General features: G+C 44.8%; 1 protein-coding gene across 5 annotated transcripts in view; it reads right to left on the bottom strand.

The window, feature by feature from the left end:
- Positions 1-22,067, bottom strand: part of kcnq1.2 (potassium voltage-gated channel, KQT-like subfamily, member 1.2) — an 82,200-nt gene that overhangs the window by 31,546 nt on the left and 28,587 nt on the right. For all 5 annotated transcript variants that reach the window (XM_037254212.1, XM_037254211.1, XM_037254214.1 and 2 more), the window contains 4 exons: positions 8,695-8,770; positions 7,879-7,973; positions 7,164-7,204; positions 5,943-6,004 (listed from right to left, as the gene is read on the bottom strand). In XM_037254212.1, coding sequence (XP_037110107.1) covers positions 5,943-6,004; positions 7,164-7,204; positions 7,879-7,973; positions 8,695-8,770 — 274 coding nt within the window. The remainder of the gene's footprint in view (positions 1-5,942; positions 6,005-7,163; positions 7,205-7,878; positions 7,974-8,694; positions 8,771-22,067) is intronic.

Here is a 22,067-nt window from a genome sequence, read left to right as displayed (position 1 = left end):
AAGTACCAGTTTGACAATTTACTTTTGTTCCATCCAACAGATTGCTACCATCCAGCCTGGCTGACATCTCCACTCTGAGCAGACTTCAAACATAATTACACGCAATTGCCAAGGCGTGTCACTTTAAATTGCGCTACACGGGGGTTGAAGCACAGGCCCGGCTGGATAAAACGCACTCCAAGTACAAAAAAAATAAAATCATTAGCCACTTATCAAGAAGAATGAAAAAACATGCTGTGTCATTCTGACAAGCGTTTATGAGAAATGGGAACATGGGAAGCAAATGGGAGGCGACAGGAGATGTGGTGTTGAGTAAATAGGCTAGGTCAAGTGCAAACACACACACAGCTAAGAGTTCCGTGCTGGGCCGGCGTCTGAGCCCAAAGTGGCCCAGTCAGCTTTTCACAGGGTCGTAAACGCCTGCATTCATAACTTTGCTCACTAATGGCATGAGCTGGATGGTCCTGTGGTGGCCGGGTGCAGGATAGCATTAGCCGTATTTGCAGCAAAGGTCAAACCAAGAAAAAAAAAAGATCACAAATCTGACAAGTCCGAATGTTCTGTCAACTCAGTCTAAAAAAAAAAAAAAAAGTATATATATATATATATATATATAATTTTGTCACACTATTAAAATTGCCCAAACAACAGCTGGTCCTTTAAAAAGTCCCAAGTTAGTCCGATCTGGTTCGTCCAGAGGAAATGGAGCATGGATTTTTATTTACAGCCAAGGAGCAAGCCCTTAAGTGGCTGCTACAAGATGCAGAGAGAGCCTGGATGTGTACGACATGATTTAGATGATAGGAGACTGCAGACTGGAAGCCTCTGTTCGAATGCGCAACAAGAAACCCAAAAAAAAAGCCCAGAGGGAGCGAGGGGTCGGCGACAAAAGCCAAAAAATCAGTAAACGAGCTACAATGCGAGATGGAGAGGCAGCAAACGCCCAGACGTGCAGACTATCCGTCTCTGGCCTTGTGGGAATGTGGTGAAGACACAGTAGTGGGCAAGGGCCCGGTTCTGAAATTAGAGAGTGGCGCTAAGAGAAGGGAGCCCGAGCCAAAGGCCGTCTGGGAGCTGCCAGGAGCTGCATCCCCCACCGTATCGCCCCGCCGTGATTTACGGCCGGGCCGCACTCCGGGCTGCACGCTATCAAACGCTCGGCGGCGCGCCATTCACATCGCGTGCCGTGCCCCCCCCCCCCCCCCCCATGACAAAAACCAGGTCTGCTCCACATAGTCAGAAGGTCTGATTCAGTGTACACCAAAAAAAGACAAACATGTTTTAGGAAGTGTCAAAAGTAGGTTGGCATGTTATAGATCAGGAATGGCCGTAAGTAGAAAAACAAAAAAGCTTTGGCATTCTTCTCTTCTTCTGTCACAACAAGCGGCAGTTTTGCAGATAGAGAGCAATTCTTCAAAAAGAGGCTTCAAGCTCTTTTTTGGCCACTCCCAGCTAAAGTTTATGGTCAAAATAAACAAAGTAAAGAGAATAACACAACGTGTGGTCAAAACAAACACATAACTACACTTTAGCCTACGATGTTAGCATGCTATGAGCTAAAAAATATATGGCTATGGTTATTTGAACACAAATACTGGAGCAACACATGGAGAGATAATAAAAAAAAATAATAATTCATACTAATACTGGAGCAACACATGTAGACAGACAATAAAAAAAATACTTAATACTATTTTTTTAATCCTTTGGAAAATACAGCTATGACTTAAGAAGTGACTCACTGATTGTCAAATTTAAAGTAGTGATGCTTTGTGTGGAAAAATAAAGAACGAAGATGATTTAATTTCTTGCCCCAAAGTAGATCCAAAGAACTATTTGGCTGCCCTTGTCTTGACTACCTTCACGCTCACTACACTGACATCCATTCGGAGCCCTGCAAATTTGATGCAAGACTGCGGTCGGCTCCCGCCCGCTGCCGTGCCAGCGCGCCAAAGCTCTGTCGAGAACAACGACCTCTGTTGTCCGCCTGAAAGCAGGAACCGCGACTCCCTCGCTGCCAGACTTGTGTAAGGCAAAGGGGGGGAAATAACAACGACACTACAGGAAGACGCAGGATTTCAAATCCGGACAAACAGGAGGAAGTGCAAGGTGGGTTGCCTTGCGGAGATCTGGAAGGCCAAGTCTAGACATGCCGGGAAGGTCCTGTATGTGCTTGTCTGAGGCGTGGGTCAGCGAGAGGACTGATGCCCTGTTCCAGGATTTGAGTGTGTGCGTGCGTGTGTTTCCTTTGCCAAGTTTCCTCTCTTTGTTTAGAGCGGCCTGGTTCGTCTGGCTCCCCGCTGTGCATACGATGGCCAAACACACGCATATATCAAAACACATCACAACAACCGGCAGGATGCTCGCATTGGTAAAAGAGGCGCTGGGAACAGTGGCAAAAACAGAGGGGGGGGGGGGATACCCATTTGGGAATAAATCACAACAAGTTGGATGGCGGCAGATTGGCAAGTGGCCATAAAGCCTTTGAGCTGAAACAATCGGGGGCTGCGGCCTTTGCGGTAATGATGGGGAGAAAGTGTTGAGTGCACCTGATGTGTCATCGTCCGTGAAATGTTGGGTTTTATTTAAGAAGGACATTTTCACACGGCAAAAAATTCCTGAGGTTTTTTTTTTTAACTGAGCAGTTTGCGCAAATTGGGTTCATTACTGTGAGCTGATTTTATTTATTTATTTATTTTTAATCGCATTTATATTCTGGCAAAACAAGTTTGTTAATCCCAGGGTTGGTCTTTTTTTTTTTTTTTTTGCTCAAGTTTTCATGTCTTAAATTCCCTTAATGCATAGCAGCAAGCAAATTTTTGCAAACATTTACTTTTCAACTTCAAAATCCAAAATTTAGGACCAGCAAATAAAATATAATATTCTCTGCTATATCAATGAACATGAACAACATGAACAAGGAAAACAACTATGAGTCAACATATGCGTGAGAATGTTTAGCCTTTGTATATTTATGTGTGTGTTCAAGTATCCACTTAGTAGTCAAATATAAATATGTATATGAGAGCATGTGTGTTTACTATGGCCTTGTATCCAAGGCCTGGCCTGGCACCGGGTTTCGAGTGGAGGGTTTAAACAGGCGCGCACACACATAACACCACCCCCCCACCCCCCCACAGGTCCTGATTACAGCAATGAGGGGCCCGAAATGCCTTGCAGATGGATTCCTAACAAACACCCGCTCCTGGAATATTCCCAGTATTTGGCCTTGCTGTAATTTACAGCATACTTATCTAATTGAGACGCTATTAAGGTCATGCCACGCATTCTTCGGTCCCAGTCCTTAATACACCACATAAGGGGAATAATGTGTGTGTTGGCTAATTCGGCCCAAGTGATTCCAACCGCACAGTGGCCATGTTGTGTACGTGTCGATATAAATAGCACTAGATTCTAGTAAAGTCATTGTGCTAAATATAATACTTTGAGAGAAAAAAAATAAAAAATAAAAATAATAATAAAAAAGATATTTCTATATTTTTTAATTTTTAACTTTGAGAAAAATAAAAATAAATATAAAAATAAATAAATTATAAAAAAATAAAAAATAAATAATATTTCTATAATGATATTCTATAATAATAATTTGTTTTTTTCCATTTTCTATTTTTTTACCGACTTGTTACACGAGATGATCGGATGAGATTATTGATGCTGTTGTGTAAGCGCATTCCTGTGTGTTATTGAGGGCAGTGCTATCAGATGTAAATGTGACCAATTATAATCCTTTTCCAAAAAAAAAAAAAAAAAAAGACTGTTAATCTCAATCTACATCTCGGTAAAAGATTTTAGTCAAGACAGTTTCCTTCTCAGGCAATCGCTCAACCGGTTTGTAACCCTTATTAATTATTCACTGCCTAACGTATTCCAGCTTGCTCCGGTTCGTCTTTTATGGCCGTTGTTGTATTTTATATACTAGACATTCACAGGCAGCGACTTGGCCGCCTATTGCCATGCGAAAACATCCTGTTGCTCATAAAAGTGAGCGACGCAGCGCAAGCGGCGGGCCTCATCTCGGCGGGCCTCATCTCGGCCCTAAAGCGCGTCAACTGGTGAAAGGCCAAGTTGAAGCTCGGAGACGCCGGCCACTGTTTGGGCCGCTCGCCGGGGCATTTTTCATCCAGTGCTTGTGACAGAAAGATAACGCTGTCACATGGGGGGGCCATCCGTCTTCGTTTCCAAGCCGCTCCCGGGGAATTCAATCTGGAGAGCGTTGGGTCGGACGCATCAGCCATTAATCAACTCCACTCATGTGTCTTTGTCTCGCTGTGATAAATCATTGTCCATCCTTGCGCTGGATACACAATGGCTGAGTCTCCCCTTCTGCCCATAAAAGATAAATACATCTACGGGCTGACGTGCTTGCATAAAGCAGTGAGAGTAGTTAGCGGCTGGCATTTTAGCAGGATCGGAATTGTGGTGATTTGTCGGAGGGAGGCAAAACTACTCGCATTCTGTTCTTAAGTCAATACTGTAAAATAAATACTAATAAAAACTACACACACACACACAAAAACCTGCCACTTTTCAGTTAGAAAATGTGCCTGGAAGACATGCCGAGAGCGGGAACACACTCTTGTGTGTATGCACAGGCTCGGGCACAGGCACATGAATGATTCCAGAGGGCTGTTGGGAAAGATCCTTCTTAAGAGTGAGTCAAGTGTGACAGCACGGTTTGCACCATGTGTCATTAGCTTGACGTTTACGAGAAGAAGGCGGGGAGGGGGGGGGGGGGGCCGAGCAAATGACCGCAACCTTGCTGGAGGTTAGCGCAAGCTCCAGTTCACTTGAATCCTTGCGTGTGCTGTAAACATCGACGGATGGTGAAATGGCTTTCGGCTTTCACAACCACATCTCGCTTTGAGCTCAAAACGTTCTCTTGCTGACTTTTCATCCACCTGCTGCCTGGGGCCAAAAAGGAAGCCAGACTCCTGCCCGCTTTCCCTTCCCATATAACAGCTGTGCCGTCCCCATCAAAGTATGGACTGATTCCCAAGGAAAGGCCGCTGAGACTGTCACAAACTTCTGCCGTTTGATTGGCGGAATGTCAGGATTGTGAGAACGTGTTTGCGGTTGTAAGGAGAGAAGCCACAGGTCAGCGAGACGCTCCTGAACGTGTAAAGCTAACAACTAGCCTGGAGCAAAGCAACAAGAGCGCCATCGCTCAGGCCTGCATTACCTGACTCACAAACGCCGGGAGTGCCCGTTTTCCAAAATGAACGAGCTTCCTTTGAAGCGCAAACAAACAGCGAGCCGCACGCCCCGGCGACACACTTCACACCCTGTGATTTGGGCGTGGAAAACAAAAAAAAAACAAGCGGCGCTAGCACGCACCGGTTCAACGGGTACAAACGCTGCAGTGGAAAACTGGCAGTGGGGCACAGACAGACAGACTGACTGATAGACAGGCGTCACACTGGCATCACACTGCTTGGCGCCACAGGACAATAACACGCAAGAAAAAACAAACTTATCTAAGCAAAATTATTTGGAAAATTTCAATTAAAAAAAAAAGATTAAAAGTAAAATTTGATTTGGGAAGATTTCCTAAAACAAGTAAAAATATAAAATAAAATAAATAAAAAATTAAAAAAAATATATGACCAAGTCTTAAAACAAGCGCCATGTTACTGTAGTCCCCATACTATGCTAAAAACAGCTCACCTCAAAACATCTGTGCGGTAACTATGCATTATTTTTATATATTATATAAATTCTTACTGTCGGGTAAAACCTTTCTGATACGTAAATATGATAAATTTCATAATTTTTCACAACTCGATATCAATGTCCAACACACATTTTTAAGCAATTGAAGAAGGAAAAAACAAACGTGTACCACGCATACAGGTAAGCGTGGTGAAGCCCACGTGCGATGCTATCTGCCGGCGTGACAAGACGAAAGAAACAAGGTACACTACCTTATCTTCCAGCCGGATCAGTCGCGCGCCGATTGTCGGGAATTCTTTATCTTCTCCTTTACCTGGGGAACGAAAGAGAAACATTTGCGTATAAAGATACTGATAAGCACGTTTTAGCCTCCAGAAACATAACACGGAATACTGTGCACATGTCAGTCATTTAACCATCACCAGTAAAATAAGTTAATTCTTTAATTTAATTTGTTTAATTTAATTTATTTAAAAAAAATATTTGTTTTATTAATTTTTAAAATAAAAAAAAAAATGCAGTGACATTGTGATGACTTGTTATGTGTTAGCATTAAGCTAGCAGCCGGAGCAATTTGTACTGAAATGCAATCAAGCACCATTGCAGTTGGAACCTCGCAACGGCTGAGCAAACATTTCATCGTGTTAAGGATTTAATTTCAAGATTTCTCGGTAGAGAGCATTTGGCACTCTTTCATTACCCTTTAGTGTGAAATAAAAGCGCTCTGCAAATGTCATTTCCACACTGAAGCCGCTTCAACATTTGCCCATGGGGCCGCACAATCGGGACAGGCAAATATTTGAGGACACCCGCCCTCCCCCACCTCCCATGTCAAAAAAGAAATAAATAAATTTAAAAAAAAGAGGGGGGGGGCTCCCACACGGCCTCTTCTAATTACATTTAGCTTATTCCGCTTCAGATAACAAGTTAGTGAGTGCAATAAACAAAGAGCGCTCGGGGGAGTTGGGGCTATTGCCACAGAGGGGCTGTTAACAACATTGACATTGCTCAATAAAATATCCAATAGTGGCCAGTGTACTGCATTCTGAGCTCGGTGGGGGTTGTAGGCGGTGTGGGGGGGTGACTCACATTTGGAAATATTTGTAGTGAGATGAAGATGGGCCGATGTCAAAAGTACCGCATAACTTTAACTGTCTGCTAGCTTAACACACAATGCAAAACAGCCTTAGATGGGCTAACGAAGCTAGCGGGGTTACAACGTGTCGTTGAACACAAACGGTGCGGCAACACATCTAGACAGACAACCTTACAATCCTCACTAGCATGTATTTTTCCTAATTTTAAAGAATCTAAATGAATAGCATGACACTTTGTAAACACTAGCTGGTTGAAAAAAGGACAGAAAATCAAATCTAAAATCTTGCGGGTCCTAAAACTGTGTGTAGTGATTAAAATGGATTGGACTCAAAGAGCGATGGCTGTTTGTCAGCTGGACGTTGCTCTGTGTTTACCTGGGAGGAACATTCCCGGCTTCCCCAGTGTGCCGTCCAACCTAGGGAGGGGAGGGAGGGGAGGGGGAGGAATAAGCCAAAAATAACTTGAGTCGAGAGATCCACACACATACGCTCATGCTGGTTTATGTCCTGTATAGTAGCAATAAAAAGAAACATATGGATATCAGCGCCCATCTATCATAAAAAAAAAAAACAATAAAACGGGATGGAAAATTCCAGCAGTATTCTTCCCCAGGGGTTTCATGTGCACATGTGGAGCACTCATCTTTTAAGGTCTTTAAGGTTTTAAGGTCAATCTTGCGCAGGTTTGAGAACAAAAAATAAATAAATCAGGGCAGAAATTCGACACCAAAGTCAAATAGAAAATTTTTGTTTTGGCTCTGTAATTCTTCTTTGGTTGCATCTGTTCCTGCAACTGTTGAAGGGTTTTACTCCGTCAACAAGAGTTGTGACATGAACGCAACTAAGAGACAAACCGTTTAGGTCTTATGATGCAGACAAACAAATAAAACTTGCTTCAAATGAAGACTTTGTTTTTTTGTAGCTTTTTGGGTTTTTTTCTTTTTTGGGAAAAACAACTGCTTTGTGTAATAAGAGAGTGGGAAGCCTGTAAAAAAAAAAAAAAAAAGAAGAAAAAAAAAGAAAAAGCGGCACCCGCATTTCATAAAAAGCATAAAAGAGTCGAAACTTTGGGGGAAAAAAGAAGCCGCACCTTCTCTGCAGCTCCTTGATGCGCACCATCATGTTGAGATGACCTTGCGAGTACTGCTCGATCACATCGCGCACGTCGTACGGCTTGCGCGCTTGCTGCCCAACACACAAACTATACGTAAGAACACCAACCACATGTGGAAGCCCGTACAAAAGCCATTGTCGACCCTGCGCTGGTGCTCACTGCCTAAAAAAAAAAAAAAAAAAAAGCGCAACCCCCCACGGGTGCAAAGGCTTCATTGTTAACTCGCTATGTGCGTGCGCGTGAAGTGACAAGTGCATGGTAACGTAGAAAGCAATCACATTAGGGTCCTTTCACAGCTTTGTTTGGTGTGACGTGGATACAAGCGCCGTTAGAAAGAACCCGGTGAACTCTTTAGGGTGCAGCTGAGATCACTTATAAGGGCCCTAATTGAAAACACACACACAAACACACACACACACACATATGCAAAACACTGCACAAGATACTGTACTCATCGCGACGTCATACATGAGGATTAAATTTCAAAAGCCGTATTGTGGCACGTGCATTGACTTCAGTGTCGGAGAGTCCGCCGGCGCATTAGAGTGCCTCGTTGTCCAACGTGAGTGCAAGCGCATCGAGTAGCGTGGGGTGATTTTCATTTAGCAAGTCTGTGGACTGCATCTAAATAATAATTAGAACACACACTCACACACACACACACAGACACAACACAAGAGCATGTGCAAAGCAACAGTGCAGCTGATGTATTCTCTCGGGACTTCCCCCCGCTCGTCTTCCTGTGCAACGGCAAATGTATGCGTGGCCTCTCCCCTCTCGCTTTTCACGTACCTGAAACTTCTTGCGGGCCACAAAGTATTGCATGCGACGCAGGACTTTCACAGCGGACCTCTGGGCGTGAGACAACCTGTAGCACAAACACACAAAAAAATGTTCTTTTAGCTGGAAATAACCTTCTGTGTGTGCAGCAGGTGGCGCTGTGGTGAAAAAAAGCTGGTTAATATTGTTGGATATCGGCCACATTTTCGAGCTTGATGAGAATATCGACACGTGAAAAAGTGTCGACATTGCGGTTTCCGCGCGCGCTCTCCTTTGTAAGACAGTGGAAAGCTGTCAGAGCGCCAAATGGGGCCCGAGTAGAATATCTGCCGAGCGACAAGTTTCGCTCGAGCGAGTCCGTTGATTTACGTTGCGGCATCCGTTTTCTTGATACGTCGATCGCCAAGTAAATACAGACGAATTTGAAATCATTTTCATGTTGTGTCATTTTTATTTGCTGCTGTACCACGGACATGTCACGTTGTGTGTCTTGGCGCAATCGTGAGGAGCTTTTAGAAAATCAAGTCAAATTTATTTGATTTTAAAAAATGTTGCAACTAAAGTGGAACCCGAGTTGTTGCATAATGTATTCCGCGGACGAATCCTTCGCTTTGTGGTTAAGTTGTTCGGAAAGAAAATTGATAATAAAAAGAAAAGCATGTCAAATATTGAGCGAGTGGACTATAATTTTCCGGCTAAAAGGGGTCGGCGCTGCACCGTAAAGTGAATCGCCGGCGAGCGTGTCGTGACTTGACGTGTACGTTTACATTGTAAATACGACCACTCCCGAATGGATCTGCAGCCTTGTGCAAAGCCAACGAGAGGAAAAACAGGCCAGGTTTGCATCCAAAGGCTCCCTGGAAGCGTGTCCCTTGCTCTCAGAGCAGCACATCTGTGTCAACACAAAGGCAGGGGAAAAAAAAAAAAAAAAAAAAGGCCCACTGGTATGGAGTTAAATGCTGGAGCAGAAACCGCCAGAAACAAACAACGCGCGCACATACGCGCGCGCGTAGCATCCTCGTATTCTGTCGTTCAAGCGTACGGCTTGCACTTGTGTGTTTGTTTTCCCGTGGAGGCGCACGTCCGTGTGAGCCCAGAGTGTGACAGCTGCATGTTTGCATGATTTGCGAGAGTAAATAGAAGCCCGGGCGGCGTGGAACATTTTGTTGACCGTGTGGCTTTGTGCTCATCTTGGCCATTTAAAACGCACGGCGCAAGCACAGTACTTCAATTTAGTCGGCAAATTGTCATTCGCGGTAATGTTGAGTTTAGTGTCACCGTACTCATCTATTAATAATAATAATAATGATAATAATATTAAAGGAAAAGGCGAGTTCCGATACCAGGTATCAGTGCCGATATTAGCCTTATTTCAAAGTACCGGTACGTGCAACAGTGTCCTCTTGTGGCTGTTGTACGATCAGCAACTAGAAAGTAGAAGAATAGAAAATTGTAGAATAGAAGGAATAGAACAATTATTTCATGCAATTTTGACAAAAAAATGTCATAGGTCTTTAAAATAGTTTTTAATTTTTTTATATATATCGAATTTATCAAACTTTTGGCATCATTACCAGTGACTACTCAAGACTTGAATACTCGATATGACCAAAAGTGGGATTGAAGATCCTGAAAAAAAGCACTTTTCATCAAAGTGCGGCACAGATCCACCAATAAACAAGTAGAAAAATACATCGCCGCCGTTACACTCCACTTGAGCGGCCCTCAAACAGTAAATGAATGACTCCATTCTTGTGTGCGAGCCCATGCTTTTGTATGTTGCGGTGGTGGTGGTGGTGGGGGGCTAATCCGTGTTGCACTCCAGCTATGTCCCAGCCAAAGCAGGCACACCCACATGCACACACACACGCACCCGCCTTCTTTGTGGAGTCATCAAGTCGCTCTGAGGTCTTAATTAGGCGGCGCGGCAACAAAAGGACTTGAGAGACAAAGCCTTGACATGGGAGCATAAAACAGTCACATCAAAGTATGTGTGTGCTGCCGTTGTCTTGTTTTCCTGCCTTGGCTACAGGAGGAAATGCACACAAACAATAGGAAACATGAAAAGAATGAGGCCCTCTCCAGTTTGGGGCAAAGAAAATTACCTCTGCCTCGACCCCACATGCCCCCCAAACACACACCAGCACCAGCAAGAACACTGATAATGTTTTTTTCAGCAGCTCGGAGTCTAATTGGGAGACAAAACACATGTAGGGGAGAAGAAATGTGTTTCTGTTTCCTGGGCTTGACGCTGGTGCACACGTATGTTCAATCGGCGCAAGTGAAGACCGAGCAAAGATGAGCTCTCCCAATCAAGATTGTGTTTTATCCCAAATTTTGAAATTCTAAAAAACATTAGTGTAAAAAAATAGGCAAATTATGCGTACAAAATGTTTTTTATTTTTTTATTTTTACCCAGAAAATTGTGTCAAATTGAAAGAAGAGATTCTACAATTGAGGTCTGAGCCACATTTCAGTAGCAAGCTCATTGTGTATTTAACGAGTGTACCCGCTTATGTTGCCACACCTATATTAGTCACACACGGATCGCCGGGTTGTTTTCCGCACATACCGTCATTGCGCCACATTTAAAATTAACGACAGGAGCCGCTTTGACAGGTGGCGGCGAATCAGGTCATCTGCTCTCACAACGGCGCAGACCTCCCTTTTTCCCCACAAACGCTCGCTCTAACCGGCGTCCCCACGGCAAGCGCGGCGCTGGATTCACCCAAGTGACCAAAATAGAGCCCGGAAAGCTTGGTCCTGGTTATCCCACCGTGACTACGCAGACGAAGGAAGTGGGCCGTAACACGGCAACAAACACGGCGACTTTAATACACTTCTCCTTTGTCCGCTGCTGTTTGGGCTGCTCCCAGCTGGATGAGCCGTGGATTAAAGGCCACTTCCTTCGCTCTTAATCAACTGCAAGTTGCTGTGAGTCAAGAGGCGGCCTTGTCCGTCATCCCCCCTCTCCCTCCCCGTCCTTCTTCCCCCCTCCATGCACACTGGAGTCATGAATACTTTGAGATTGCCACTTTAGAGATGGCAGAGTTGCTAAAGGACCCCCCCACCCCCAAAGAAAAAAAAAAACACCATCAAATGTGTGCCGAATATCTTTGAAGGCAGTCGGCCTTCGGAGCTTCACGGCTTGTGCTGCTTTGGTCATCAAAGAGATGCGCTCTCCTTCTGTTCTCCCCCCAAAACAGACATCCCTTTATCACATCTCGCAGGGGGGATAAGATGACTACACTCTTTCAGAGATGTTTGATGTCCAAAAGTTGCGGCGTGCTATGAATTAGAACGCGCAGCCAGCGTGGTAATGCCGCACACATTCCGACTATGATGACCTTTCTGGTCAAAAAGTGCATCTCAAGGTCAATCTTTGCTTCTGGAGGGGGGGGGGGGGTGTTTGTCGCATTGCTCATTGACAGTTGAACACCTCAAAGGTGTCATTACATCAGCTAACACTTGTGAAGAATGCCACAGATGAGGCGGCGGACGCGTCGTCGCCCTCAGGAGCCCCCCCCCCCCGCCCTCTGTCTGTGTTGGTAATGAGTGTTTAAGGACCGGGCTTCATGTCACGGCCTGTCAACCTCCTCCGGCTGCCGCGGTAGAAAATTGAAGAGAAGCGCACGTGTTGAACAAGTCCGCTAATGACGACTGAATTCCACTTGACACCCTTTGCAGATGCAGTCGAGTTCAGAATATTAGGTGAAGGTAGAACTTTGAGACCTTGAGTCACACAACAAGCTGGGAGTGGCTAAGGCTAATTTTGCAAGGTGGTATTTTTGTTAAATGAGTGGGTTCAGTCAAGGGCCTGAGTATTCAAATGAGTCCAAAGCTAAGTTAGATTTTTTTTTTTTTACTTTAACTACTTTTTTTGTTGACATCTGACACACACAATGGACACCATCATTGTCAACACAGCGGCCCAGAAACCCAATATTAAAATATTATTTGAAGTGTTGCTTCATAAGCAGACTTCATGAAGCCAACAGTACTGCGCCGGACCACACCCAAAAACTCCCAGCAAGTGCTCCTTGAACAATGCGGCCAGTGTACGCCGGCCAGAGAAGCAGAACTGACACCTGTGCTGCACCGCTTGTAAGATAGACCCCCTTTGTTACGCCGTCTCGGGGCTTCCACGTCTTCCTGTTATGGAATCGAAGCTCCTTGACAGGCCACGTTTACAATTATCTGACATACAAACAAAAGCTGAACGATTTAATTTGGGACGCTGGTACGCCTCCGTTTTTTGTTCCCCTAAAGATTTAAAGGAAACTGAAATAAATAATTGTAAAGTGCAGCTGCCATGATTTTTTTTTTTTTCCAATTGTTGATTTCTTTTTTTTTTTCAATTGTTGATTGTTTGTTTTTTTCAGTCATTTTACGCAGCCTGGCAGCAAATGGCTCATGGACGAGCCATGCGATTGGGGGACTGCTTTCTAGCGTGTCTGGGTGTGCACCTTCATCAAGGAAGAGGAGAAGGAGGAGGAAGAGGAAGGCGATTTGGGTCCTTCTTCTCGGCTGCATGGGGGAGGAATTGCAAGGATTTATCATTCATGGCCTAATAGGATTTGTTGCTGTTTAGCAGGATTAAGCATGTTAGAGAAAGAATCTATTTATTGCTGCCAGTTGGAGGGGGGGGGGTTCCCCCCACGGATGGTGAACATTTTTTTTTTAAGGGGGGGTGCAGCCTTTCAATTTGTGCCCCGCAAGTCATTTTCTGGCATAACCCCTGACACCAAAGGCCCCACAGCCGCCATTTTTTGGATTAAATTGGCCGTTTCTCTTTCATAGCGCTCCGATAATCCAAGCACATGCTCGGTCATGCCAACACGCATGGACGGCCATTCGCGGCAAGGACAATGCCCCATTGGTCCTAGGGGAGGTGGGGTCTCAAGGGCCCGCCGGTGGTGCCGGTCGCAACATCAGCCCGGCTTAAAGGCAATCTAGCGCGCATGACAACGTTGACGTGATGCTTGTTTACGGTCAAGCGTTTATCTGCCGTGACTCGGGCCTCGGTGGGGGAGGGGCGGGGGCCGGCTGACATTTAATTTGGCTCCTTAATTAGGCTTTGCGACGAGGGTCAGCCTCTTTGTCCGCCGTGGGGGGCCGCCGTGGCTTATGATTACTGCTTGTCACGTCAAGGCTTAACGCGACATCATCGTGATAACACGAGGCACGGAAGACGCTCGGGTATTGTTGACTGACTAACTGAATTTTAAAAGAGAACGTTACCCAAAGTTAAAAAATACTTGAACCATCCTTTATCATTAAAAGAGAGTCGTGTAACAAAATAAATAATAACATAATAAATAATAATAATAATATTAATATATTATTATATATTAGTATATAATTAATAATAATAATAATAAAATAAATAAAATGGAAATCCTTCTTCAGAAGTTCCCTCCAGACCCATTTCTGCATCTCGCTTTTGATTCAAATTAGCAACGAGTGTCTGGCTAATGAACAACATCCCTCCTGGCTCGTCGCCTCGTGTTTTCGTTTGTTTTGGGATCGTTTGCACGGCGATGAAAGATAAGCAAGGGGGAAAACATTAGAAGCTAATGAGGAAACGCACTTAATCCCTAAATTGCTTTCATTCACTCTGTAGTGAAGAAAAAAAACATGTAAACAGATAAGCTGATTGGCTCCGTGATTGAGGATAGTGGTAATATCCTAATAAAAAATTGATAGTGGATTGATTAGGGACAATTAAGAGGGAAGGCCGACAACTTCGGTTTTACAGAGGCCATGTGTGCTCTGACAGATGTGTTTTCAGAGCACACATTGAGCTGGAAAATATAAAACCCAGAGGAGGTGGGGGTGGGAGAAGCAGAAAAAGGAAAATAAAAAAAGCAAAAGAAGAGGTGGGGGAGGTGTCAGGGCGACGCGTGCGCCGACTTCATCGCCAACGTGGGCCCGCTAACGTTTCCAATATTGCCTGACAGCGGAAGAGGAAGGGAAGAGGAAAAGCCCGCCCACTCAAAGCAAAACTCAATCATCTTTTTTTTTTGGTCAATTCTCCTTTTCCTCCTCTCTGACTTTTATTGACCCCGAGAGCAGCACGCAAAGTCTGCGGCAAAGTGCAAGAATCCTACTACGCCCAACAGGCGCGGCCCGTCTCGGGCTCTTCTTTTGTCCGAACCGTGTGTCTTTTCAACACTCTTAACCGCCGTTGACATGAATCATCAGAGCGTCTCCCTTTGCTCGTATTTGGCGCGTAGGTTCTTTCTCCTCGCCGCTAAGCGAGGGTAGGCCCCAAATGAGCTGAAAGACGAGCAATTAAAAGTCAACTTGATGAAGCCCCAACCTCGCTCCATCTACTGTCAGCGCCACAATGGCCTCTTTAATGTCTTTCTAAATGACGCACAGGTGCTTTTGAGATAAGGTGACGTGCGTGCGTGCGTGGGGGATCACATGACCCCCGGTGTGTTTGTGTGAAGTGACGCACAAAGGGGGCCCTCAGAGGCCCGCTGTGAGTGAGGGGCTAATTAAGTGAAAGGCGGACGACAATGAACAAGGGCCCGCCGTGGGCCAAGCCATCACTCAGGCCCGCTGTAATGAACACCTCCCCCCCGCTACAGGTGTGCCGCCGCTCGCTAACAGAAAGTGCCATTAGGAGGAGCTCAGCACAACTTTGGAGTAGAAGATAAAGATTAGGGGGTGAACTTTGGATTTTCCAGTCCATTATGAAGTCGCCTCGCACTTAAACCAAATAAATAAATAAATGCATAAATAAATAAATACACACACGCGGGGAAGTTAAAAGTGTGTCATGATTGCATGATTAATTTCATAATTATCTTTTTACTGGCAGTCATGACTAGATGATGCAGTTGCACCCAACGTTGTCTTTTTCCGTCGCTAATGTAGCATGTGGATCGTTCTGCTCAAAAGGTGAAAAGTCTCCTGCAAAAGTCAACTTTACTTTGACCTTTCAACTTTACAAATTAGGACCAGACACTGACTGCAGTTACGGTTTACGTGCCAGGTCGAGTTGCAGCGACCACGCCTGTTGCCCACACGGTATAGCCTTTCAAAAAAAAAAAAGTGTGACTGCTACAGTGAACAGATTATTTCCGACAAGAACACGCCACGGCCTGCTTTATGTCCTGCTGCTTTTCGATTTGTGGTCCTCAACTCCCTGAAAACAAGCTAACAAGTGTAATGGAAAAGATGTGGAGTGCAGCGTATGCTCGTCCAAGTTGTCCTGTCGCCCATTACAAAAAAAAAAACAAGACGGCTCCGTGATGAGCTCGAAGCTCGCACGATCCCAAACGGGCGCAATCATGACATCATGACACCTGCAGCCAAAACAAAACCAGCGCGCCGCTCGCTCCAGTCGTGCGACGGCGGATAATTTGTTTCCACATCCTGATGAGGAAGTGACTTTTTTTCTTCTCGGCTACACCTGTCTCATGCACACAAACACTGCCTCAGCTTGTTTACTTTTTACTCAAATCCACGATTAGAGTCATTTTTGAGTCTTAAGAGCATGCAATGTTAAGTCGTTGCGAAATCCCTGAGAGAAAAAAAAAGTATCGCTTGCAACATCAAGGTACAGGCTGCAAAAATAATTCCCAATACACATGGGACTTTTATAAGTCCAAGCAAAGGAATGGAAGAAGCGACACGGAGGGAAAGAATAGTGCAATAAATCCCAGCTGCTCTGGGTGGAGGAGGAAGACAAGAGGAAGATGGCTGCTGGACTTGCTGGTAATGCTGTGATTAATTCTGCATGTTTATTTGAGTTTGTCACACTGACAAAGGTAGGGAGGGGTCGAGGGGGTGGCGGGGCTGACAGGTGCAAGAAGCCCGTCCAAGTGCACATGCTGCATGGATGATGGTTTGCAGATGAAGCCCGCAACCTCCAAGCAAATTAAGCCCACACTCGTTTTTTGAGAGGGTTGGTGTTCCTTTTTTTTTTTTTTCTCTCAACATTTTTAACATTTCATCTCTTTAAAAGCTGGAACAACTTGTCTCCTGTGTAATACGCACACATGCACACCCTGACACTATGTGGGATGTTTAAAGGAGGAGTTGAGAAAAAAATACAATAAATAAAATTGAAATTAAATAAATATGAATAATTAAAATAAAAAAAATTAAAAATAAAAATAATAAAAATAATAAAAACAAAAATACATGACACCTTTTGTCATGCATATATGTTAAAACTGTATGATCTGACAGTGGATTATTATTAAAATGCTTTGGAGGGAAAATGAAAGAAACTAAAGCTCAAAGTGAGTCCACAGTGGCTCAAACCACCTCAAGAGTAAAACACTACCGGTCAAGTCTGCTTGCAGGCCATAAAGTCAACCTGCTATCAAGTCTTGGTGAGTGAGAGCTCTGCTCCCAAGTCTCCGATATAATCTCCTAATAGCGGCTTTAAAGTCCAAATGCAAGACATGTGCGGCCGCTTTTTCCTTGGATTCGCTCGCACTCTCGTCGGCGCATTGCGCCAACTGCCAGGGCAGAGGAAGTGAAGCGTTCATGCCAGTTTAGTTTGACGCTAATCGGCCACGACGGCATAAGCAGCCATTGCTCGTGACCGTTGTGGTAAACGGAAAAACCGAGATATTTTTTTTTGTTTTTTTGGGAAGCTTGAAAGTCAGTTTGCAAATAAACATTGATATTCAAGACGGATTCTGTGCCGTGCTGCAGATGAGACCAAATTCTGTTCTCTCCCACACACGGAGGGCTCCGGCTTCGCGGCAGTGGCAGTAATGCGGCTGAGATGGGGGAAGCGGGGATTTGCCTAAAAGCAACAACGCCGCCGGAGAGCCGCTTCCTGCACACAATGCTATGGATCCTCCAGCCAGCCCCGCCGTTTCCCAAACTCGGTCAAGCGAAGGCACACAAACAGAAATGACGCAAAAATATTAACATGTACTCACGAGTTTACAAATTAATGTCGAATGTGAAGCTTTTAGCCATTCGAATTTTAGCCAAATTAACAAGCTTTAACAATCCCAATATATTCCATCCAAAATAATTTGGTGCAGTGTGAGCCCATGCGCCAAATGTGCCCTTGGCTCTCTTCAGCCAGGATTATCCAGCGATAACAATCTGCCGCGCTCGCACCCGGCGACAATCCCCTCGACCCCACGGGGTGCTTTTTCACAGCGTGTGACCGGATGGGCTCCTTTTTGTCCCCGCCGACAGGAACGATCGGGCGAGTCCAGAGAGACAGACGTATACGGCAACGGGGACAGGAAGCGGGGATATGGGCTTCGCCGCTTCCACCTGAACGACTGTGGGAGAGTTGTTGTAGCTTCAAATCTGATAGTTGCCCAAGGATAACTCCGGTCGCAAAATTAAATATTGGAAAATAAATAAAATAATAAATCAATCAATAAATAAAATAATAAATTAATCAATAAATAAAATAATAAATAAAAGTAATAAAAATTAAAATAAAACATAATAAAATCAAATATAGAAATATTCTGTTGATGCGCCAAATCGGACATTCATTAAGGATGTCCAACTACTGCACTTGCATTGTTAGCCATTTGTTAGTCGCTGCGATGCACCGTTTTGGTCTTGCACACGTGCTTTTTTTTTTTTTTTTTTTGTGGAGCTGGCTTCACGGAAGACTGGTGAGGCGCTCTATCGCTATTGTGTCTGAGTGGAAAGCCTCAACACAATGGAGGGGGCGGGGGGTTAGAGTTGGCCAGTTTGCCACAAAGCGAGGAGTGTAGCTAAGGTGAAAGTAGAAAGAATAGAGTGCTGTCAGTCAGTTGGAAATACAAACTACTGCATTCAAAAGTCTACACACCCCACGCTTAAATGCAAGATAGTTTGGTATTTGGCCAAGTTAAATCATATCAAAACTATTTGTATGCATTTTTTTTTTCTCTTTCTGTCTGGCCTTCACAAGCAGTGCTGGTGACCACTGCGAGATGAGTGACAGGAATGTCTCTTGGACCAATCAAATTTCAAACTATGCCTCAGAGAGCACAAAGTGACATCGTTTTCCATCCTCTGATTGGTTGGTCAAGGCAGGTCAAGTGTGACTAGCAAAGCAATCTGCAATGTTTGTTGAGTGTGATGTATTGAATGTAAATGTTATTGATTCTGAATTGCCTTTTTGTGTCGTATTGACCTTTCAGCGGCGTCGGTTAGATCCCTACCAAAGGTGCCGGGAACCGCCGTAAACACTTGGTGGGGGTTGCGTTGCGCAGGCCTGACTAGCGGTTAGACTCTGACGAAAGGCCTAATTTGAGTGAGCAACACTTTCCCTCCTTCGCAAGGTGCTTTCCCCCCCCCCAACTACTGCGGTGGTGCTGGATCCAATAAGGGCAGCATATGTTCCCAGTAAAAGCGCCTTAGGTGCAGATATAAAAAAATGAAGAACAACACTTTCCTGGGATTTGATGAATCAAGCCTGCTATTAAAAGAAACTTGACTCAATGACTGGCATGATGGCGTGAAAAGCAAAAAAAAAAAAAAAAAAGCTCCAATCTGGTTTTCGTTAAGTTCCCTTTCAGGGTCTTGCGTGCGCCGTACGCCTTGCCAGCTCCCCGAAGCTCTAAAACGTATTTTAAGAGCTCTTCCCTCAACTCATTTTTGGTTGATGAGTTGGCAAATCTGGCTTGGAGTTCATCCTTGCGCCCTTTTCGCAGTTCACAGTGAGTCGTTAGAGTTGAGGCTAGCGAGGACGACCGAGCTTACCAGAAACTTACGGACCGCTAATCAAAAGATAAAAAAATGAACTGGATCATTCTGACTACTTCCCAATTGTAACTTCAGCAAGAGAAATACACATGATTCGTGTCCAAAGGTCTGATTTAATATTAATGAGACTCCCGAGTCACGTGGATGTCTATCTCTGCTTTCCAGCTGTATGTCTTTGTTCAGTGTTGGTTGCGAGGGCTCATGCTAGCTGGTACGGACTATTTGCCTCCCTGTTCTTCCTTCTTTCCAAAGGATTAATCACCCAGATGTTTCCTTGTTTTGCTGTTGGCCCTTTCTCACATTACATATCAAGTTGAAACATCTCTCTCTTTCTCTTGCTTGCTCGCTCTCCCCGTACGGCAATGTGTTTTTTGTTAATGACCTTAGTGAGTAGCGGCGGAGGCCCAGGAAGACGTACGATTTCAAATTTCACTTGCCGTGATTTCAAGCAGACACGTTTAATTAGATTATTATGTTTTTCCACAGCCCAGCGCGAAAAGACAGTTTGTACTCCTGTGCCGCATGTGCTTTTATTTTGTAAAAGATCACTTCCTGGCGTTCCGTCAACCGAGACCTCTGCTGCTTATTTACAGGAAATACCGAGCTACCAATCCTATATCTCATATATATATATATATCTCATATATATATATATATATATATATATATATATATATATATATATACACACACACACACACACACACACAAAATAAAAAAAATAAAAAATATTTATTAATTTACAAAATAGCTCCACTTTCTCTAGATTTGTCCTCACAAAGATAGATATTTACCAAGCCAATGACATACACACGCACACACAGGTAGAATCCAATCCTGTAACTCTACCCTGACCTCTTGACACTTTGGCATGCACGCACACATTTTTACAAAAGACACACCGCACTAGCACAGCATCTCTGCTAGCCACGGCAAGCGTATGCATATGCGGCGCTGTGACGTCACCGAGCTTTTTTCGCTCGACAGTCATCGGCCATATGGTGGCCAGGGGACGACCTTGGTAATTGATGGTATCTGTCGATTTGTCCATGAAGAGAGGGCCAGGGGGGCCCTGAGATGGCCCTGACCTAAAACATACCACCATTTGTGTGTGTGTTTGGGGGGGGGCCTAGCGAGATGCTAGTGTTTCAGGCCCCCCTTTGCCTATTCATCCATACAATGAGTTAACTCCCCCAACTCCCACAATTGTGCTGGCTCTGGCTGATAAAGGCCCTTCTCTCACTTTCTACATCACACCCCCCATCTGTAGGCTCGGGTTTTAGAGGCGGGGGTCGGGGAGGGACCGGGTCTTTGGGCAGCCGTCAAGTTAAACCCCGGAGCTGGGCCAGATGGCAAGCTCGGAATGGGCAGTGCCAATGCCGGCAAGGTGCCACTTAGCAGCTATGACTTATGGAAAGCGGGCCACTGGACACAGAAGCGGGCCTATTGGCAACACACGGCGTCATAAATGTCAAGGGGGTCATTTTCTCTGGAGTAATGACCTCTTTTGTAATGTAATGACCTCTCAAACACACTGTAAATGGATTGGAACACACACACACATTTTTACAGAAACAAAATGTGAGTTTCTGGACTTGGGCTGTGGCCAACAGCAGCTTCTGTGTGGTTGTGAAGAAAGAAAAAAAAAAAAACGCAGGCGTGACCGCTGGAAAAGACAAAGCCACTTTAATTACACCTTAGGCCATACAAGGCTGAAGTGGGAGAGTGCAAATGTACACAAACAGCAGTCCCAGTTCTCAGGGTCCGATACACATGAGTTTTTCCAGTGTGGCGCTGGCTCCCCACACCACCTCCCTCCCCATCACCAGGGGTGAGACAGAGGTGCACCGGGCATGGTGAGGGTGAAAGCGTGGGAGAGAGAGAGAGAGAGCCAAGCCAGGCTCATTCCCACAACCCGGACCGTCCACAACAAAGACGTGTGCGCGGGGGGCGGGGCGCCTCTTCGTGGGCGGAACCTGTGAGCGCACATATATACGAAGAAACACACGCCCGCAAGACGGACATGTCATATTTGCACAAGGGGGAAAGTAATTTATGGCTTGGTTCCAAGACAGTTGAGCCATAAACCACAATAACACTACCTACTATAAAACGTCTGTGTTTGTTTTTGCTGCTTTATGACCGTGAGATCTTCGTGATGACAACTATTCTCGTCACGCATGTCCACTTTATGATATTATGCGCCGCCGTAACCTTTTGTAGCTCGTACGTACGACACAGCCCGAGGCTCTTCGGAGTTTCTGGTTCATACGATCATACAGTAAAATAAGTCAGGGGTGGTGGAGATGAGGTCACTGAAGGCAATTGGGGCTGACTTCAATAAATAAATAGATCTATAATAATAATAATTAAAATAATACATCTAAATAAATAAAAATCGAAAATAAAATGATAAAATAAATCAGAATAAATAAATAATAAATAAAATAAATAAAATTTGCTCAACAAGATGAAGAGAGCAATAAAGAGATGGAGGTGAAGAGTCCCAGGCATCACTCAGACCTACAGGCTCTGACAATTGAATGCGGTGAAGGGGCGAGGCCTGCTGGGGGCTCAATTAACCACTACCGAGGCGGGAGGGGTGACGGGGGGGGACATGGACCAGGAACCTGGCCTCTATAGAGAAGGAACAAGAGAGTTGCAGAAAGGGGGAGGTCTGGCAATTTGTT

Source organism: Syngnathus acus, chromosome 6 (assembly GCF_901709675.1).
Source record: "Syngnathus acus chromosome 6, fSynAcu1.2, whole genome shotgun sequence".
Lineage (NCBI taxonomy): Eukaryota > Metazoa > Chordata > Actinopteri > Syngnathiformes > Syngnathidae > Syngnathus > Syngnathus acus.
This window is presented reverse-complemented; position numbering and strand designations above follow the sequence as displayed.